Raw genomic sequence first — 22,500 nt, 5'->3', positions numbered from 1 at the left:
TGTTGTTGTGTGGACGACATGTTAATTATTAGTGGTTAAGACTACTGCTTCAGTCCGCCTGCATTCATTACCACGCTCTTGCTTGCTTTCCTGCATTAGCCTCACTGTTGTCTTAAGCTAGCAGGACAGAAGAGTGTTTCTCAATTTCTCTTATCTGAAGTGAGTAAATGAATTCGCATTAAGGGGGCTGTTGGGGGAAACAGCCATTTTAGGAGAAGGTTTTTTTTTATAGGTCTCGGACCCTCCCTTATCCCAACCCAGGCTTTCATAGAGCCCTTAAACACCCACATCAAAGGCTCACACATCCAACATATGTTGGGAGTCCATACCAGCTAACTAGCTAGGGGTATTCCCATGACATTAAAGCTCAATGTTGCACACTCCGCAGCGCTAGCTGTATAAAGTCTTGGACATAGTATTCGATCTATTCACTCATTTACTTATTGATAGGGTGTCATTTAGAGTGGCGTGGAAGCTGAACCGCTCCCCTGTCACGGGGTCCATCTGATATCGAGACTGAAACGGAAGCCACGCTGCACCAAAGCTGATAACTCAGAGAAATGAAAAGTCAGCACCCTGATTCACAGTGCAAAAGTCCCCTAGCATGCTCTGACAAGGGCCAGGGGAAGAGTCCTTATTCCACCCCCCTGAAACCTAACCACCTGCCCATTACAAATTAGAAAGCTGCTACAGAGAAGCGACTCGTCTGTCTCCTTGGCTCGTCAAAGAGCTTCTTTTCTGAGGCCTGGAGGGAAAGAGCAGTGTGTGTGTGTGTGTGTGTGTGTGTGTGTGTGTGTGGAGCCACTTCAGAGAGGTTTGATGTGATCACTCTGAGGTATCTCTCAGCCCCCCCCCCTCTTTCCGGCAGAGGGAAATGGCCCTGTCTGCTGCTCCAGACTGAATAAATGTGCTGCTGAAATGGAATGGGATGAAATGCCATAAAATAAAAACATTAAGAGAGGGTGAGTTGAGGTCTGCTGTTGGACGGGGGGGGGGAGGGAGTGGTTGTTGGTGGTGGAATGGGGTCGGGGCAGAAATTGGATGAGCTGGTGGGGTCACCATGGCAGAGTCTGACCTCTGACCCCGTAGAGTGGAGCTGTGTGTCAACCCTCAGCAGGATGTGACCTGGGGAATTGGATGGGGGTCCGGGTGTCAGTTGTTGGGGCATGCGTGTGTGTGTGGGGAGGAATTGGTGGTTCATTATGGCTGATTGCGGCATCAGCAACATCAATCTACACACTCACACACTCACACACTCATACTCCTCCCTGTGGTGTCATTATTGCATTCCTCCTGCTCTTTAATTTAAGGATCAGTGAACGAGGAAGCTGGCTGGGTTGCTAGTGCTCCTGCTCCTCCTCTGCTCTATGCTCTCTGCTCTGCTTCTCAGCCACAGCTTCACCTGCACCTTCACTCCCCCCCCCTTTAAATAAACACTTCTGATCCTAGACCAGTGAGCCATGCGTGACTAATACAGATTTTGTTTCTGTGTGTGTGTGTGTGTGTGTGTGTGTGTGGCTGCTCACATGCCTACAAGCGTGTTGCTACTCCTCATGATGGCTCATAAAATGAGAGAGAGAGAGAGAGAGAGAGAGAGAGAGAGAGAGAGAGAGAGAACATTAGCTAGCAAACAGGGCTCATTTCCCCACTCCGCGCCACGTTGGAGTGAAGCAGCGGTTGGCTTGACTCGGAGAGCACAGCTAGCTTCTCTCCTTTATTGGGAAAGGTGTGTGTTGAATTAGACATGCTCCAGGAGAGCAGGGGATCGGCTGACTGAACAATGAGCTGCAGCACGCCGAGGTGTGTGTCTGTCAGTGTGTGTGTGTGTGAGAGAGAGAGAGAGAGAGAGAGAGAGCACTGCCCACCCCCCCTCTTCTCCCCTTACCTCATGCATATTCATGCGCGCTAAGTGAGGAGTGACAATGCATTAAGAAGTAATAGCTGCAGATGGATCACGTTTAACTTTGCCTATTTTTTTCTATTTTTTTTCCCCTCTTCTCTCTCATCTTTCTTCTTTTTTCCTTTCTTCCCCCCTTCTTTTGCTTCTGGTTTGCACTCCCGTCTGCAATCTACCCACCCCGATTGATAAATCTCAATTTTAAGGAGGGACCTCGGAGTGGTGTGGCAGGGGGGGGGGCTGATAATTGATCCAGTGGTGTTTGCAAAAGCCCTGCTTTCTCTGCTTATGTCCTCCTCTCTCTCCCCTCCTGCCGCCTTTCCCTCTCCTCGCAGCTGCTTTATGAGAGGTGGAACCTGTAGCCCCGGGGGAAGCACAGGGAAGTCTTTCACAAAGCCCCCTAAAGCACCACACACACACACACACACACACACACACACACACACACACAGAGCACCATGCTCTCACACACTCGGTACCATGCTCTTCAGCTCGCTCAGATCCCCTCCTCCCTCCCCCTACCTCTTGCTGATGGAGTGGGGAACGCCGCTGAAAAGCACAAAATGGCTGGATCCCCCCTCTCTCTCTCTAGCTTCTCCTCAGGTCTGTACGCCCAGCTCGCTCCTTACCGCTTTTGACTAATGGAGCCCCATGCAAATGAGCCCAGTAATTCACTCTCCCCAAACGAGCGCCACTGCCGCCGAGGTTGTGTGTTTTTAGACAGCCCCCATACCGCCGTAGTTTAAAAAACAGCTGATTATTCACTTGCTTTGGAGATTTGGGGGGGGAGGGTCGGGGAGTGTCTTAAACGCGTGGATCCACGGTCTGGAAGTGTCGAGTCGGGTTGCAGCTCATTTTCATGCACAATGCAACTCCGTACGGAGGTTGACACACATATGACTCGTGTCAGATGATCTCGGGGTAAAAAATTGATAGCCCAGGGGAACATTTTCATTTATAGTGTGTGTGTGTGTGTGTGTGTGTTCAGTAGAAATGGATTTTCAGAGGAATATACTCTGTCTTGTGCTTTCTGTAAGTCACCTCTCCAAGCTCATATCAGCTTTTCTATACAGCTGCTGAATCCATCCATCTCTCTCTCTCTCTCTCTCTCTCTCTCCCCCCTCCCCTCCATTTCTTTTTCTCTCTTTCTCTTTGTATTTCTGGCTGTGAGGAAACCTTAAGCTTTCATTCTTTCCTGCTTAAACTCCCCCCCCCTGCCTTTCACCTGATGTGGATGGGACTTTTTGAATCATGTCATCTCATCTCCCCTCTGATTTGTCTCTTTTGTTCTCTCCCTCTCTCCCCTCCCTCCCTTCCTCCCTCACTTTCTCCCTCTGTCTCTCCCCCACCCCTTCCTTTTTCTGTCAGTGAGCTCAGAGACATAACACACACACACACACACACACACACACATACACACACACACAGGTCTCACAAAAGCGCTGATGGATATTTTCATTGGGTCCTTATCTTGTAAATGACTCGCTGGGCCTGGGTGGGGGCCGGGGCCATGAGGTGTCACTCATCCAGCCGGCCGCTGTGACAACGATTAAAAAGAGAAGTGGGAAAAAAAGAAAGGAGAGGGAGAAAAACACAACCCAGCATGCCTTATTCACACACACCCAGATAAGGACAGCCCGCCCCCAACACCCTTCCATCTTGTCATGCAGAATTCCCATTTCGGAAAAGGCATCTGTTTTTTTTTTGTTTTTTTGTTTTGTTTATTTTAACAGCCCCTCAAAACAAATAGGCTGCATTGTGCCTTCACTATTTGATTTTCCTTTTGACTGGACCTGCTGCCTCCAACAGATAAACACAAGAGAGATCAATAACTGACTGCAACCCAAACAGATAAATAAATGATGATGTAAGGCGGCATAGAGAGGCGCTTTATGCTTTTGTTAGCAATCACACCCTGCTTCTACAGAACGCACACACGCACGCATGCACCCACACTCACTTTTTGTTCCCCCTTCTGCGTGTGTGTAAATAAACATTAGTCACCTTTGCCCAGTGGAAAGTTTTTGGAGAATGTCGTATGACAAGTCTCTGGGGCGAACTAGTGTCGAGGCTTCCTTCACCGTGACTGCTAGTCCGCGTCTGTGTCTACTGTCTGGTCGAGACGCCATTTTTTTGTGTGTGACTCATCAAGTCAACATTACTCCGACTTCTCATTAGGACCCTAATCAGTTCGGAGCCTTTCAGCATTATCTCCACTCTCCTCTCCACTCCACCCTCTGCTTCCCCAGAGCCTCTGTAGCCTCTCTAAACAAACGAGGAAGCTCCTCTGATGTCTCCTCCAGCTGTCCGGTCTCCGGTGCAGTTGTGCCTGTAAAGCCATAAGCCTGATGAGTTGGACAGAGGGTTCGGATCGATAAAAGCAATTCTGCCTCGACTGGGCTGTTCATTCATTTAGAGTTTTTTTTTGTTTTTTTTTAAAGGACGATGCGTTTACATTTCTTCATTACTATTTAATAAAGTCTCAGGAAGAAGAGGCAATGTCTGTCTTTTGATAACATCAAGCATGTGGGCATGTCGGCATGGGGAGTGGCTTGCATACAGAGCACAGAAGCAGGAGAAATGTCTCTCTCTTCTCTCTCTCTCTCTCTCTCTCTCTCTCTCTCTCTCTCTCTCTCTCTCTCTCTCTCTGCCCTCCAGCACTATTGCAGCACCCCGCTCACTCTGTCAGGGAGGTCTTAGCCAGCAGACATAATTGTCGACAGACACTTGAACAAACCTCGATTCCACCACCCCCCTACCCCCTCCTCCTCCTCCTCTCTTGTTCTCCCTCTCCTCACCATCCTCTCCTACTATCTACAACCCCTCCCCCTCACCTCCTGCCTACCGCCCCCTACATAAACCCAGCGTCTTTCCCCAGAGATGGGCTGACCTCCTCGCTGGGAGAGGCACTCAGTCAACAGCTCCAGCCTGAAGATGTGCGATTATGACAGGCTGAGGCATGATGGGAAACAGGCTGTATGATCTGAGACACAACCCCTTATGTAAGGGGGGGGGGGGGCGCCAGGGAGTTCCGTGTGGAAAAGTGTCTGTGTGCATATGCTGTCTTTGGGGTTTGTGGTTTCGAACAAGAAAGGGAACACCAGCTTGACTAGAGAAAGAAAGTGGCGGGAGGCTAAAAGAAAAACAGAGAGCAAGAGAGAGAGAGAGAGAGAGAGAGAGGGAGGGTGATAGTGTGAGAGAGAGAGCGAGAGAGAGAGAGAGTGAGTCAGACAATGGCTGCACTCGCGCGGCTTTGTGTTCCAAACACATCAAAGCCGCCTTGTCAAGCCGTCTCAGATCAAAGCCGGCTTGTCCTCAGACGAGAGGCTCATGCTTCAGTGTAAATAAGATTTTATCTGTGAGATGGTCGGAGCACAGCCCAGTCTCTCTCTCTCTCTCTCTGTTCCCATGCTGCTGCTCTTTAAATGTGAAAACAGTCACCTCCGAGAGAAAGAGTATGTCTTTCCTCTTGGTAAGTGAAGGTTGGGAATCCTCCTAGCCCTTCAGTGCCAGGAGAGGACAGGACAGGACAGGAGAGTGGGAAAGGGAGAAGGAGAAAATGATCTTTCCATTTAGCAGTTATGTGTGTTTGATGTTGGCTGCAGAGGACAGGAAGTCTGTGTGTGTGTGTGTGTGTGTGTGTGTGTGTGTGTTTCTGTGTACCAAGCAGAAGTGCCTGTCTGTTTTTGTCCTCGGTAGCGTGAATGTTTTTGTTAAGGAGATGAGGGTTCATGGCCTGGCCATACCAGCAGTCACATTCAATTTAGCAGCTCAGGACTCTGTCCTCCCTGGCTCCATTCACACACACACACACACACACACACACACACACACAGTGTGCCTGGCATGGCACTGGAGAGGTTATGCAATTTGTCAACATGGACAAGTCGGAGAATGTTTTCAAAGGTTTGGGTGGGGGTGTGTGTTGGTAGAGGGGAGAGTGGCTAGGCAGTTCAGACCGTTTACCGGGACACGTGTGTGCCAGGCCTCCTCCGGGTTTAGTGTTTGGCGTTTCTTTGAAGAGCAGCCGCGCCGCCGCTTGGCTATTCCGCCGCCCCACCCACGCAGCTGAGAGCAGCACAGCACAGCACAGCGGGCCACGCTTCGGAGGATGCCCTCTTCCTGTCTGCCATTCTCCAGACACCTCTCTCTCTCTCTCTCTCTCCACCCCTGCTGCTTCTCCCCTCTTTCTCTCTCGTGCTCTCTGTCTTTTACCAACTTCTCAGTTTATGCCCACGCACTCTGTCTCCGCCTGTTTCTGTACTCCATCCCGCCATCTTCCTCCATACTCTCACTAGTCCTCCCTTTGTTTCCCACTCTTCTCTGTCTGTCTCTCTCTCCCTGTCTCCCTCTCTCTCTCTCTCTCTGTCCCTGTCTCTCTCTCTGTCCCTGTCCCTGTCTCTCCCTCTGGGCCGCCCTTGATGTTTGTTCTGGAGAGACAGACAGACAGGCCTGGCCTGCTCTAAAGGGCCCTAATCCTATTACTCACATTCCAGTTGAAGTGCACAACGGGCAACATAGTTTTAAAGCACCACGACTTCTCTCCCAGTACTGTCACCGAGACAATCTCAGCCTGGCGTCTCCTCGGTCTATAAAGGCAGATTGATAGACGGGGGTGGGGGAAGCCAGCTGCAGCCTCACTGTTTTCTTTCCCTCAAATGCAAACCAGCCTGTTTTGCCAATTGTGCTTTATTCTGGTCATAAACATATATTTCTTTTTAAGTTTGGAAATAGAAGTCCAAAACCTAATCGCATCCACATATAAGAGAGATGTGTGTGTGTTTTTATTGTGTTGTGTTGTATATGTGTGTTATTGTGTGGAGTGACTAGCATGGAGTGCTAATCTCCTCTCTTGTCTTCCAGACTGCGTCTACATTGAGAGCCGACGGCCCAACACACCCTACTTCATCTGTAGCATTCAGGATTTTAAGCTGGTGAGTACAAGTGTATATCTCTCTCTATTTCTCTCTCTATTTCTCTCTCTCTCTCTCGCCTCGAGCCTGGGCTCCATCACCGCTGACCTTATCAGCCCGCCGGCCTCCATGTTTGTTGTCTTATTTATTTCCATAAGTGCTGTGAAAGCAGGATCAAACGCAGCTTTGATGTAGGGTAATTGCCTACGATCGTGTGTGTGTGTGTGTGTGTGTGTGTGTGTGTGTGTGTGTGTGTGCGCGCACGCACGTGCCTAACTCAGGTGTGTGTTGACGGGATTAATGTTTGTGTCGGAGATACTGAAATCACTGAAATGTGTAAAACCAGCCTGGGTTCTGTAAAGGGCACTCTCGTAGTTGAGGGAAGAAAAAACAATGGCTGTGAATCACACCAGGCTTGGGTTTATAGAGCAAGCCTTTTGCATGTTGTAAAGGGTGGTTCTGTCACTGAACCTTAGGGGAAGAGACCTCGTATAGGCTTCAGCTAAACCACAGCACTAGTCTGCTTCCTCCTCCGTTCCTTTTTTTTTTTCTCTTCTTTTTTCTATTCCCCCCCCCAACCCCTCTTTTCCACACCTGACTAAATGATCAATTTGGGGGAAAAAAGACACAGGGCAAAGGGCCGGCCTTCACTCATCCGTGTGTGTGTGTGTGTGTATGTGGATGTTTGTAGTAGGGTGGGTGTGTGTGTTTGTGTGTGTGTGTGTCTCAGTAGGCACATTTCATTCTCCTCACTCCCCCTCGCTTTCTTCCTACCCAAAGCGCATTCTTTTAATCAGCCACATTTAAAAAAAAAAAAAAAAAAAAAAGCCTGAGGCTTCAAAGCAGCTCAATGAAAAAAACTCACACTGCCTTTCAAACTGCTTTATTAAGTCAGTCAAGTCCTGTTTGTCTTCACTCTTGATGGCTTGTCGTCAGGCACGGGCAACAGCGTTTTTTTATATTTTGTATTCCCTTGCCATTCATGTAGTGAGCTAGTTTTGTTCTCTCTTCCCGACACAATGTCCTCAAAGGTGGCTTCGTTATTAAAAAATGGTCATGGCAGGTCTGAAAGCAGAACAGCAGTTACAGTTTGTTTGGGGGAGGGTTGCGACCCAGGAGGTCGTGCCCCAGGAGGCCACGTTAATGACCCAGAACATCTAAGGTGATGATGGGAGGTCATGGGAGCAGCGGGCGGCAGCAGCAGTGGAGGTGCAGGGGGTACGGCTGGGGCTGGAGGGGGGGCTCAAGGGTTGCTTGGGCAGGGGCTAGGGGTGTGCTGCAGACCCCACCCGGGGCCGAGGCACTTTAATCGGATTGCGGGGCAGAAGTGCTGAGACGGGCAGGAAGCCCCTCTCGGGGGCCCAAACAATAACATCCCGCCCATTCAACCCTAATCTCCAGTGCTTGATTAAGTGCAGATCAAGAGGGGGCGGCTGGGGGGGCGGGGGGGATAGCTTCACCAGAGCCCGGTGGTAAATGTCAAGGGAGAAAACCAGAAAGTTCCATTAGCTTAACTCTAACCATCTTTTTTGTTTGTTTGTGTGTGTGTGAGTGGGTGTGTGTGTATCTTCTGTCTCAACTTCCCTCATTCCCACCCTCTATATCTCTTGTCTTTCCTCACACTTGTTTATCCCTGTGAGCTCACTGAAGAGCCATCTAGAGATAGGATGTCCCCATGTTGCGTTCTTGTTTCAAAGGCGCTTGTATCCGTCTAAAACCTGTGTTACGCGTGTGTGTAAGTGTGTTTGCGCTCGTGTTTGGTGTATCTATGTGTGTGTGTGTGGTTTGGGAATGGTGTGTGTGTGTGTGTGTGTGTGCGTGTGTGGCAGGACGCTGTCAGGTGGCATGTTGACCGGAACAGCAGCACATGTTCGGCAAGCGTCTTGACCGTGGTGATCCCGAGCTGGGGGGTGGGGGGTGGGGGGGGGGGGGGGGTACCTCAACCCCGACCCCGCCACCGCTGCTGCCTGTCACAACGCAGCTTAATTGGAGACGGGAGCATCTGTCTCCTCCCGAAAGAGAAACCCAAAACGATTGCGAAGAGTCCTCTTTTCAAACCCTCCCTTCCTCGCTCTCTTTCTCTTTCTCCCGCTCTCTCTCGCTCACTCTTTCTCTCTCTCTCTCTCTCTCTCGCTCGCTCTTTCTTTCACTGTTTCATCTCCCACTGGATGCACGTCTGTTCCATTGGCAGGTTTAATTGATTAGTTTTTAAGGAAGATCTGAAGATCCTTTTTTAAAAGGCTTCTTTCCAGGAGCCATAATGACTCATGAGGGTATCAGCAGGTAGCGTGGGGGGGGGGATTGTGTCTAACCCCCTCCACCCCCATCAGCCTGCATCACACACAGATATTAAGGCAGATTCATTGGATACATTATGGTTACAGCCCCCGCAGGACCAAGCTCTCTCTCTCTCTCTCCCCCCTCCTCAGCTTCTATGCTTCCGCTCTCTCTTTTGCTCTGCTTTCATTCTATTACTGTTTTTTTTTTTTGCGCTCTCTGTCTGTCTCTCTCTCTCTCTCTCTCTCTCTCTCTCTCCTGTGAAATCAAATATCTCATCATTACAGCTGTTATCATCAGAGGCTGTGTCACCTCCTCTAGCCTGCCGCTGCTGCAGTCAGACACGTCAGGTAGTGAGTTATTTAACCTCTGCCGCTGCTGCTGCTGCTGTTGTGGGCAGGGAGGGGCGCTTCACCAGAGCACCGTGGGCAGGAAATCACAGTGGCTTCTGACCAAAACGACCTCATCAATATCCCCTCTCTCTTCTTCTCTCCTTTCTCTCACCCTCTTGCCATTTCCCACCCCCCTCCCCCGCCCCCTGTGTCTCTTCCTCTCTCTCAGGCCCCATGCAGACGGACTCTAGTTTGCCTGAACCCGGGTTCATTTTTCACACCTGTTTCACACCTACCCACTTTTTACATCGCGTGCACATGAACCCAGTGAATCCGATTGACTCAGCTGTAGTACATCCCCCACGCCTGTTGGTGGCGCTTTGGTGCTACAGACAACTGAAGAAAATGGAGAAGAAGACAGGAGCATGCTATCAAAATAACATATGACAGTAGTTGAGCTCCAACTAGCAACGTTTAGCTTAGCCGCATAGCCTACATTTAATCTGCACAGTAACACATTATGGTGGTTTATAAAATCAGTGGTAAGAGCAGACTGTAGGTTAAGCGAAAAATAATTATATTTGTTATTGATAATAAAGAGTTTAGAACAGTGCAACAAAGCAATGTGCAACATGACATGTCTGAGTTGTTTAAATGCCTGTGCTTTATGGAGATGCTGAGCTTGAGCAGGAGAGACCACAATGCAAGTGCTGTGGATCCTGAATGTTTCATGGTTTACAATTGCTTCCAATTTCATGGTTTTATTACTAACAACAAATGTAGGCTATTGTTGAGGGCTTTGTCCTTCACGTACTGTAGGCTACCGCTGAAGTAACGTTAACGCTAGCTAGTAGCTATCGCTATCGTTGTCTGACAGGACTAAAGCTAACATAACATTCATCTGTTTTGAAACTTCCGTCTATAATAAAAAATCTTTTCACGTCAGATTTGCTTATATAGGCTATTGCTGACACTTTTAAAAACTGTTTTTTGAAAAATGGTCTGATGCAAATAGATTAAAGTGTGGCTTGTTAATGTCATCCCTTTCCTAACAACAGATAGATAGATACATTTGTATTAATCCCGTTAGGGAAATTCACGTGGAAAAGGAGCAAGGTAATTATTAGTTATAAGTTATTAAATAATGCCGGTTGTGTCCGTTGTTCTGGCTGGTCTAATGATGCGATCACGTGGGGCAATCTGATTAGGTATGCGGATAGCGTGCAGACGAACACCAACAGCAATCGGATTAGGAGGTTACTCACTTTGGACCCCCGATTCGAGGGAGTGCAGATACAGTGTGCGGATACAGTGCGTTCGTCTGCACGATAGGGCTATCCGGACTCGGGGTTCACCGGGTTCAGACAAACTAGAGTCCGTCTGCATGGCCTCTCAGTCTCTTCATCCCTCCCCCCCTCCCTTCCTTTGGTGTCCGGGCCCCAACCACGTCACTCGTGTACTTTATCTAATGACCTGTGAATCCAATTAGCGGCGTGTAGAAAATCTGCAGGCAGCCATCAATCTCCCCCACTGAGGGATAAACCTGTCAGCCTCGGCCTAGCACCGCTGCACCCTCCATATTGCACACATTACACACACGTTTGTCTCTCTCTCACACACACTCTCTCTCACACACACACACACACACACACACATACGCCAAGCTCCATGCACAGCACACACATTATGCACCGAATACACACATTACACACTAATTACATCTGATCTGCCATTTGCACAACACACACACATACACATACACATACACACACACACACACACACATGCACATACAAACTCACATACCAAAGTGTGTGATGCATACATATTGAAGCTTTTATTTGCAGTTCATGCCACACACACCAGAACATGAAGTGGGGAGTATGCACAGTGCACACACACACACATACACACACACACGCTGCATGCAACAGCATTCATGCTCTCTGTCTGCTTCTCCTGTTAATTGGCAAGCCCCTCACTCATCTCAGCCTCCCTATTTATGTTCCTAAGGCTGAGCAAACTGATGGATGGACAGAGAGAGAGAGAGGAGGAGGAGGAGAGAGAGAGAGAGACGAGAGACATTTCCTGTGCTCTGAGATTAGTACCCAGATCACAGTGGCACACTCTTTCTTTCTCTCTCTCCCGGTTTTTTTTTTTCTGCCTGTCTGAGAATCCATCGCAGCTGAGGGACGACACAAATGAAGTGGAATCAAAAGCTGAGGTGTGTGTCTGTCGCTACGGCACACCTCAGCGCGTGCACACACACACACACACACACACACACACACACACAGACACAGGAAGTCTGTCTTCCTTTTTCTTCCCTCCCTCTTAATCTGTCCTTTCTCTTTTCTCTCTCTACCCTCCTCCCATCAGTTCAGTCTGCGGTCAGAAAGTAGGCTTGGTTAAATGCCTGTTGTGAAGACATTGTGGTCAGGTTGTTTTGGTAGGCAAGTGGGGCTTTTTTTTGTGTGTGTGTGTGTGTGTGTGTGTGTGTGTGTGTGTGTGTGTGTGTGCATGTGTGTGTGAACACACCCAGGTGTGCTCGCTCTTCACTCTTCTCTCATGCTGGTTCTCTTCACTGGAGACATGCTCTCACAGCATTTGGAGAGTTAACACTTCGTGTGTGTGTGTGTGTGTGTGTGTGTGTGTGTGTGTGTGTGTGTGTGTGTGTGTGTGTGTGTGTGTGTGTGTGTGTGTGTGTGTGTGTGTGTGTGTGTGTGTGTGTGTGTGTGTGTGTGTGTGTGTGTGTGCACGCGCGCGCACACCCAGCAGAAGCCTGTTGGTGCATACTGATACCCAAGGACACACTGCTGCTCAGCTCAGCCCATACTGATACCCCTGAGCCATTAGAGCTCAGGCTGCTGCATACACAGCTCTTCATTTCTCCACTTCTCCAATAAAGCACTCCATCTCTCTCTCTTCCTCACACACACCCCCTCTCTCTCTCTCCCTCTCTCATCATTACATGTGAATAAAACTAATGTCTTGACACTCACTGACATCATCTGGCAGGGGACATTGTCCTTTGTGAGCGAGAGGGAGAGAGCATGAGCTTCCTCCCTCTCTCTCTCTCTCTCTCTCTCTCTCTCTCTCTCTCTCTCTCTCTCTCTCTCTCCTGTGCTACAGCCGCAGAGACGACATGCCATGAAATCAATCGAGACCCGTGCCTGTCCTACCAGCCTTTTATATTGCCTTTTTCAATCTCTCCTCCACCCACCCCCGTCTGTGAACCACCAAAGCACACAGTCCCTTTCGATTGGCCATCTTGTCTGTCTTTGCTTCTCTATTTCTCCTCTGTCTTCGGTCTCGGTCTGTCTCCGCTGTCTACTAGTTGGGGCTGTGTGTGTATTCCTGTTGACTGACAGCACTGTGGTTGGCGTGTCCATAACTTCCACCCCTTCCACACACACACACACACACACACACACACACACTCCCCTGGCCTTTCCAGGGCAGAACTAATTTGTGGGTATGAGGCACCTCAGCTGTGTGCTGCTCTGCCTCTATTAGGCTGGCTATGGCTGACTGTGGATATGCTCCCCTTGTGATGGTGGAGGAGGGGTGGGGATTACGGATCACACCAGCGGTCCGGTGCTTATGGACATTTAAGTGGTGTACAATACAATTAGCTGCATGAGGGACTCGCCGCTGTCTGTGGGGTAATGCAGCTTTACGATGGTGGTAAAAAAAAAAGTGTTTTGTTTCTCCCAGAGGCTGAATATTTCAGTCGTGTCAAAATTTGCACTTATTTTTGACGCCTTGTTGTTTTGTCCGTCCCTCAGCTGGAGGGTTAGGGGCACTGGCGCGTTAGTAGGGTTTTTTCAAGGGGGGGGGGGGGGTTGGGACAGAATGATGGCGGCTGGCGTCCACCGCCTTTCCTCACCACTGTGTCGTTTCTGACACGGGTGCGTGATCGGAGCGGACGTGCCAGGCCAACCGCGCCGGCAGTGGTGAATCACGGGAAACGGCAGCCTCACGAGCCCACCCCACCCCGGCCCTGCCCAGCTCTGACCCCCCAACACCCACGCGCTGCATCTCTACCCCGCTGCCAAATGGCAATTAAAATGAGGTATTGATTGTTGTCTTTGTCTGCACACTCAACGTCTGTGTGTGTGTTGTAACCCTGCCTCAGACGTGAGCGAAAACGGGCCACGCTTCGGCCAGTAAACATAACATGCATAATGGTAATTCTCTCACAATGGCTTTAGTGCTTATCGCATAGCCCTCAAAAGCGAATGATTCAGAGCCTTAATTAAAACGAAATGGGTTCGATAAAGATGCAAATGTAAGGGCAGAATGTGTGTGGTGAGCAAGCCCAGACAGAGGACTTGGGCATGGCTGAAGGGACTTGCATTCATTCTTGAGTTAGTAGAGTGCTTTCCTACCTGCCTCCCTTACTTGCATTCATGAAGAACTTGGACAGGTAGGTTAGTTTGTGCTAAATGGGATGATGTGAGAGTGAAAGGACAATCGAAACGTTCCCCATGCCTGTGGAAGCATGTGCTGGGTGTCGTCGCCTTTGGAGCACGGTAGCAACGATAGCACAGCTTACTGTTGATTGTATCCGTTTGTCGCATCCAGTTCTTTCTGGTCTTTTGACATTTTCGAAGGGGAAGCTCAGTTTGTGCCTTACTGAAGAAGCAAACATTTTAACTGATGACCACTGACACGAAGTTGGATATATAACAGAGTTTCCCATTAAAAGAAAGAAGACAATTCTGCTCTCTTTAAGCCATTAGCCGTTAGCATCTCCTCCCCAGCTCATAGCCAGAGCCCTACACTGGTGTGGTGGGGGTGGTTGACATTAGACCCACACTGTCTGTCATGAGGCCCTAATGACCACTCATTTGAGGGTAAACAACCTCTTTATTTCCAGCCACATCTCTGGCTCTTTAATTGTGGGCGCACAGAAGCAGTTGGAGGCAGTCGTGATGAACATGTGATCCAATGGCATTGAGCGCTAATGGACGGACAGCATGTCGATTACACATCAACGCCGCCTGCCATTAAATCCCCGTCGTGATCGCGCCGCATGTGTGGTATGTGTGATGCGTTTGCTGGTGTGTGCAAGCTCACTGGAAGCCAGTGTAATGTCCGCGTCCCTTTTTTCCCTCTATCTATCTCTCACTCTCCCTCTCTGTCTCTCACCCTTCATCCCTCTCTCTCTCTCTAGAACATTTTGAAATGCAATTATGGATCAGTGAGCACCGCCATCACTCGCCGCTCTTGTTAATATTTATTGAGCCGAGCAGCAGCCGCTGCCATCTTTACTACAGAGCCTGCAGTCATTAAGACCTGGTGTGTGTGTGTGTGTTTGTGTGTGTGTGATGGGAAGGTCTCTCTCTCTCTCTCTCTCTCTCTCTCTCTCTCACCCACACTCTCCTTCCTTTTCTTTCTCTCCTCCTCGTCTCCTATTCCAGTGAGCATTCAGCCCGTGGAAATGAACAGGGCAGATTTGCATGCATAAATATGGAAAGGTGTTTGGCTGCTCACAAGTAGTGGCTGCACACATCTGTGCATGCAGAGAGAGACACACACACACACACACACACACACACACACACTAACGGACAGAGAAGGAACACACAAACACACGGTTACTGTATGTCCCCCTCGGGCTCCGGGCCAACAACCTGCTGTCAGAAGCAAGGTTGTCGTCCTGCATCTCCCAGGAAGCCCCTCTCAAAATGGCTCCCCCTCCGCCTGGCTTTCAGCACCCAGCGCTGAGACAAAGACCACCAGGCTGGAGCCAAGATGGCGTTTTGCAGCCTCACACTTTGTGTCCCGTTTTTTTTCGTTTTGTAGTTTGTACTTGTTCTTTGTTTGTCTTGTTGGGTCTTTTTGTTAACACAAGATAAATGTTTCTTCTTCTTTTGTTTGAAAGTGTTTCCCCGTTCCCTCAGATGAGACTGTTGTGACTGGGTGGAAACCCTTATTAGCCCGGGCGGCATAGTAACTCAGTCTCTCCTAAACTTTAATGGCCGTTTGGATTATCACTGAGACAGTTATTAGGCTTCAGGTCTATTTCTCCCCCACAGCTTTCTCCATTCTCTGTCATTCTCTCTACCTCTGTTTTGCCTCCCTTAATTTCTCTATCTCTCTCTCTCGGTCTCTCTCTCTCCATTTTTTATCATGCTCTCTCCCCCTTTTCCTACGCATCTTCATCCTCTCTCCCCTCCAGTGCTCTTGAGATTCCGTTGAAGGGAAGCATTTCTGCCCAGGGATGTAATGACATTAGGTGCTTAGCAATTTACTGTGACACACAGACCATGCTGCAGCAGCAGCTGCCGTCTCCCAAATGGGCATTCTTCCAGCGCAGGGGGGGAGGAGGTGGAGAGTGGGAGAGACAGCTTGAACTGTCATTGTATCATTTCATCTGTTCAGAGCATTTTCAACCATTTCCTCCTCAAAAAAAATAATAAAATAAGATGGAGCATATTACACGAGACTCCCCGTGTGTGTTGGGGTGGGGCGGTGTTTAGATTGATTGCACACACGGGCAAGGCCCTGATTAAATAAAGCAGCACAAATCAGCGTTTAGAATATCACTCGGCACAACACACACACACACACACACACACACACACACACACACACACACATCAGCGAGAGAAGGGAGATCAGCCTTGCTGCACACAGCACTTCACTAAGGCAATCAGGAGCAAATCAAAAAAGTCCTTGCCTTTGTCTCGCTAGATTTTCTCTCTCAGCATCTCTCTCTCTCTCTCTCCCCCTCCCCCCTACTCTTGCTCTCTCCATTCCTCTCCTCCCCTCCTTCTCCTCTTAAGGGCTCAGGTTGTTGGCGGAGGGGCTGCTGCGTGAATAGGTGGACCTCACAGATCTATAGGGTTCTGCGTTGGGAGATGGTGGGAGGCAGGGGAAGGGGAGGGGTTGTTTGTAGTGGAGGAGAAGAAGGATGGAGAGAACAGAGAGACTGAGCTAGAACAAGCGGCCTGAGCAGGGGGCAATCAAAATGGAGGTGTGAGGTCATCACAAAACGGTTGGCGGGGATTACTTTCACCTGGGGGTTATTGGCCGGGCAGGGAGGAGGCAGTGCAGGAGATAACGTTGTCTTAAGTGCCCCCACCCCCCCACCGCCCTCTGAAAGCCCAATCAATAGCGTCTCATCCTTGCCAAGCTGAATTATTAAAACAGGCGTCCTTATACCTTCATGCTTTCTTTATCCCTAATTTGCCTCCCCCTCAGTCCTCTCCTCTCCTCTCCTCTACCCTCTTCTCCTCCACTGCTCCAATCTAAAGGGGGGGGGGGGGGCTGTTCTAGCCACATATCCCTGATGTTTTTGTTCAGTCCTCGTCTTCAGGTTGTTGAAATATTCAGTGGTGCCACGGCGGCATTCTGGGTGGGGGGTATTGGGGAAGTGGGGGAGGGGGGCACAACACTGGCAAATTGGCTCCTCTGATGTCTTCACTAAACATCTGAGGCTCGCAGTCACAGAGAGCCGAGCATTCAGCTGCCTCTGGTTTTTTTATCTCTTTAAAAAGAGGAGGGGATAAAAAAAAAATTAACCAAACTCCCGTTATCTTTTTGGGTGTGCTTTTGATGTCGCCCCTGCAACACTCCAGTGAGGTAGGAGGCAGAAATGTAATAGATACACACACACACACACACAAACACGCACGCGCACACACAAATACCCACACAGGAAGATGGCAGTTTGCACCAAGGGAGTAATTAAAGCCAGCCATTGTGCAGTGTTAAATGGCTGAGACTTTAATTACCAAACCAAAGTTTCCATGCTAGGCTTTAAAATGGTGCGGCCCCTTTTGACACACACTCACATATGGTAAAGGAATCGGTTGGAACTCAGGAAGCAGGTTTCTTGGGTCATCCTTTTTCGGGAGGTTTTTTGTCGGCCGTTTCAGCCACAGCTCCACAAACTTGCCCAAAAAAACGAGTTCATGTTTATTTTTTGCCGCACTTCTTTAAAAAACCCAAAATGTCTCTCTCCATCAAATATTGACTTTGGCTTTTAATCGCGACTCGATATCCGGGCACCCAGTTATTAGTGCTGCGCATTAGAGCCTAGCGCTCTCAAATAGAGTGCTTTGCTCTCGCTAGCTCTGTGCTGCATGGCGGCCCTGGTTCCACCGTTGCTGGCGTGCTTGGCTTGGCCGGCATGACCTTGTTCGGGTTAGGGTGTCACTGGAATGTGTCCCCTCTGACATCCGTAAGCCCATTCCTGCTCCTTTTAGGTGAGCGAGAGAGAAGGAGGCACTTCACGCCATCTTGCTTTTTTCGGCTGTATCCTCTCTCGCTCCCTTTTCTATCACTCCCTTCCCTGAGGAGTTTGACCGTCGGGGGCATCTCTGCTCACTGTGTAATTTCCAGCTTGTCCGAGGTGTGACACGGGCAATAAAGAAAAGATAGGACGAGGGAGGGAGGGAGAGGAGAGGAGAGGAGAGGGGGTTGGGTGGGTGGTTGGCTGTGGAAGTGCAGACGTGCAGAGGTATCGGGTTCACACGCTCGAACACAGGGCAGCTCCCTCCTTCACAGAACACATGTGGCAAATTAGCCCCCCCACACAAGAGAGGAGAGGGGGAGAGCGGGGGAAACAGCCCTCCTCACACACATATATATACACACACACACACACACACACACACACACACAGTCAAGCTGCTTGAAGAGGTGCAGGAGCACTCGAGCAGGGGAATGGGGTATGGGAGCCCTTGCAGTGTAGTCATGGCAGGGAGTGGGGCTCTTGTCCTGGCTGAAAGGTCTCTCCATAGCCTCGTGTTGTGTTGATTGTGTCCATGCTACTGAGTGGTGAGGTTTTCTTGTGGAATGCTGTGAAAAACAGTGCATAGAGTGTGTAGCTGCTTCTCAAAACAGAATTGGCTTTAGATTTGATGTTTGGGTTAGTTTAGTATCTTTTATTCTGTCTTCTGAACTGGCCCTACATTTTCATTTTCTTGTCCTCCATATCTCTCTGTGTTGCTCTGCCCTGCCTGCCGTTGCATGCCTGCGTGATGGGCGAGTCTAAATGATGTGTGCCTGCCTGTCATGGTGAATGGATCACAGAGCTCACGGGGCCTGGGCAGCTCCCCGCTCCCCGCGCAGCTGTGGCCTAGTGCAAGCACACTCCATTTAAAGGGGCCACTAGCCTTCACAGAGTAGGGGTTTCTGTCTGTCTGTGTGTGTGTGTGTGTGTGTGTGTGTGTGCTGGAAAAGCAGGCCTGCCCCCACTGCTCTGCTTGCACAGACAAGCTTCATTAGCACCCCACCATAACCCATCCGTGGAACTGTGTGAGGAACCCGAAGAAAAAATAAAATCCTCCTGCCCTCCTCACCTCTCTTCTCTTGTTCCTCCCATCACACACACACACACACACACACACACACACACACACCTCTCCTTCCTTTGAAAATCTGCCCACTCCCCCCCCCCCCCCCCCCCTCTCCGCCCGCCCACTTCAGTGCCTGGAACAAGCACGTTCTCTCCGGCTCCGGTTTCACCCAGGGAGAACACGTCCATGTCTTGCAGCGGTGGCATTGTGTTGAGCCTCACGCCTCTCGACCGGTTCTGAATTGATCCATTCATCCGGGCCCGTTACGCGGTTATGATGCGCCACCATGTTCTGCCGCGGAACGCTCGAGCGATGATGATGATGCTCTCAGAGATGTTCTGCTTTGCTCTCTTCAAAGAGAAAATTCAATGGCCGCATTGATTCGTTCGGTTGTGTTTAGTATTTCTCTTTCTGTTCGGCTCTTCTCTACCTTCACTGAGCGCACCCGTGGCAATGCATGGATAAGGGTAATTCTGCTATAGCCTCTTTCTTTCCCCCTTTTTTTTATGGAAAAATTCACGCTTTTTTTTTTTTCTCTCACCGCTGAAAATTGTGTGTTGAGATGAGGGGGGAGGGGGGGCGCAGGCCCACCATTGCCTCCTGGCAATTATAGGAAGCATTTTCTTAATTGATTTTTTCCCTCAACTAGCTTTCTAGCTCCCAGTCAAATTCCTATTTATTTTTTTCTAATGCTTATTCACGTGTTTGATTAAATTAATTTGTCATTAAAGACCATTCCGTCTCAAACGAACCAGAGAAGCTTAGCCTGAAATGCCCGAACAAGTAGCATAGGCTAGAGTTTGAACACACATTTGAAAAGTCCTTGTTCCTCTTCGATACCCTAACTTAATCATCTGATTGTTTACAAAGTTGCCATTCTAGTGTGCTCCTTCACTAGCTCAGAGCCCCGGTCATCACCTAACCCAATAGAGGAGTGTATTGAATAAAACCGCTACTGATGGGGTCCCAGCTCTTAGCTGCTCATCTGTGTATTCATGAAGTTACCCAGTCTGTGGTGTGCTCCTAGCTTCCAGCCCCAGCCGTGCCCCAGCCCTTCAGTGGAGTGTGTGTGTAGCTGCGCGGCACTCTCTCTGCGAGCCATCAGTAGCGGCAGTGTTCAGCGGCGGGGCCTGGCGCCTCGTGCCCTCAGGAGAGAGGGGGACGCCTCGGCAAGCTCCCGGATCAGTGAGGCCAGTCAAGACCCCTCCCTGAACTTAACATGTCCATTTATACACGGCGCTAATGCCTCCGGTCCATGTATGGGACAGTGACTCTTTGTGGCCCCGAAGATCAAATGATGACCACTTGAACAGATGGTTTTTCTGCTTCTCTGTGCTGAACATGTTTTTTTTTCCCCTCGTTTCCCTTCAGTGTTTCTGAAGGCTCCTCTATTATCCATAGTCCATTAGCCGCTTCACATTCATATTCTAGTCAGGTCAGCTGACGCATGTCTGTGGTTGATGCACTGTGCAACATTTTGGGGCCAACAATAACAGGCAGCGTTACTGGGAAACGTTGACTGGACACATTTTATGCTGTGAATTTGTAATTGCCTAAAAAATCCATTGTCAGAAATCCATATTGAACGCTAGCTTCCGGTAGTTTTTCTTTCTTGGCTTTTGATGACTGTTCTGTCTATAAATGTTGGCCAGTCCATCATCAGACTGTTACATTCAGACGAGGTCTTAAACACACCCACACACCCACACACCCACACACACACACACACACACACACACACACACACACACACACACACACACACACACGCATGTGAGTGTGGGGAAAATGAGGCCATCTTCCCAGTGTTTTTATTTTTAACACAGGGTTGGGTGTTTGCTTCAGGCCCCTTACAGAAGCGTGTGTGAGAGTCCTCCATCTGACAGGCTGATTGACACTTAAGCTTTTGTTTGTGTGTGTGTGTGTGTGTGTGTGTGTGTGTGTGTGTACAAGGCTCATCTCATCAGTATGACGTGGGCTCTCTTGCTGTCTGCCTTGCCACTCAGAAATGTTTGCATTGCACAGCCTCCTCATTGCCATCCTCCTCACACAACTGCTGAATTTCGCTTCAGTATTGTGTGTGTGTGTGTGTGTGCATGCACACAGATGCCTACATGGCCACGTCTGAAGCTAATACACTCCTACAACTGTTATAGATTGTGCCTTTGGGCTAGTGCCTCAGTGTCAGCCACGACAGCTGCTAAGAAAATGCCAGCCACTCAATCATATCTGAATTTGATTTAACATGCCCATACATGAGATTCCTTTGGATAAAAACAGCATCTCCATGAACCAGCGAAGGGAGATTTGTGTCAACCGTAACATGGAGCTGGAGGTCCTCATCAATATTGCGTGAGTGTATACCGACAGTTATCGCCGTTATGGTTGCAAGTGTCACCACGGTGATCTTACCCACCCCTCCCCCGCCCCTCGGAGAAAAGCAGCAGCAGCAGCAGCAGCAGCAGCAGCAGCCTTCACCGTTGAGAAGGAATCAGAGCGCGTTGGGACGTGATCGATTCTGATCCGACCTGACAGCCGAGTGTGTGTGTGTGCGTGTGTGTTTGCGTGTGTGTGTGTGTGTGTGTGTGTGTGTGTGTGTGTGTGTGTGTGTGTGTGTGTGTGTGTGTGTGTGTGTGTGTGTGTGTGTGTGTGCGTGTGGGGAGGGCTGGATCGCACATTTCTGCTCTGTTATTTTCCTGTACATGTGGCCCCGGCTGGAGCGAGCGAATGGAGAGACAGATGTGGTGAGGACATGACGCTCATTCTGACACGCGGAATGTCAGTTTGGTTTTACGCCTCTTTTTCATGTCTACTGCTTTCCCCCCCACTCCTAGCTGTGTGAGTTTCCACCATCTCAAAATACACCTTTATCTTTCATAGGTCAGTAAGTGGCACACACACCCCCCCCCCAAAAAAAACACGCTCTCCATGTCCCTTCATACACGACAATTGTCGCTTCTTTGATTTGCTACCTTCCATAGTAGCTGTCCCTAATAAGTAGTCTTCACTGAAAGCAGCGGGGTGTCTGGTAAACGGTATGTAATTAATGCGCCTGCCGTCAGTGTCTGCGGCGCTGCTGTGCAGTGCTTTGTTTTTCCTGCGCCAGCTTCGAGTAAAAAAAAAAATACAAAAACGAAAAGCTTTCCTGTCGTCGTCGTCTCCTACACCGTACCCTCCAGTGAGTCGGTGCTCCCCGCGGCACTCCGCAGGCATTTTAATAACACTTACCTCTTTATGGTATTGACTTTTTTTTTTTTTTTTTTACAAAGGCACTTTAGCAGCGATGCTTTAAGGGGACAAAAGAGAAACGCACACATCACACGGCTGAAAGAGAAATAAATGGACTCGCAGGCTTCTCAGACCACTGCAAGTGCCCTTTGTCGGTCTGTGTGTGTGTGTGTGTGTGTGTATATATATATATATATATATATATATATATACACACACACACATACACATGATAAACTGGCTGGGCTTCCTCGTGGAGCATTTTGATGTGTGGAGAAGAGAGAATGCGACAGGGAAAAGCAAATGGATTGCGCTCTTAATACAGCGATCCATTGAAGCCTAGAAGCATGGCTTTTAAGTGCTAGTGTTTTGACAAACGCTTTTGTTTTGTCTGTATTTCACCCATGACCTCACTCCAGCCTCCTGCCTTATGGAGTCTCGCTGAGTTGTTGGACAGATTTTTAAGGGGCATGTTCGCTTTAAACGCTGTGGATCTGCCAACGCTGGGGCACAGGGGCTAGCTGTAGCAAGCTAATTAG

General features: G+C 49.3%; 1 protein-coding gene across 6 annotated transcripts in view; it reads left to right on the top strand.

Annotated features, from left to right (window-relative positions):
• The window catches only part of rerea (arginine-glutamic acid dipeptide (RE) repeats a), a 157,481-nt gene that overhangs the window by 69,414 nt on the left and 65,567 nt on the right, over window positions 1-22,500 (top strand). For all 6 annotated transcript variants that reach the window (XM_031566389.2, XM_031566386.2, XM_031566384.2 and 3 more), the window contains one exon: window positions 6,761-6,831. In XM_031566389.2, the coding sequence (XP_031422249.1) occupies window positions 6,761-6,831 (71 nt within the window). The remainder of the gene's footprint in view (window positions 1-6,760; window positions 6,832-22,500) is intronic.

This window comes from Clupea harengus, chromosome 4 (assembly GCF_900700415.2).
Source record: "Clupea harengus chromosome 4, Ch_v2.0.2, whole genome shotgun sequence".
NCBI lineage: Eukaryota > Metazoa > Chordata > Actinopteri > Clupeiformes > Clupeidae > Clupea > Clupea harengus.
This window is presented reverse-complemented; position numbering and strand designations above follow the sequence as displayed.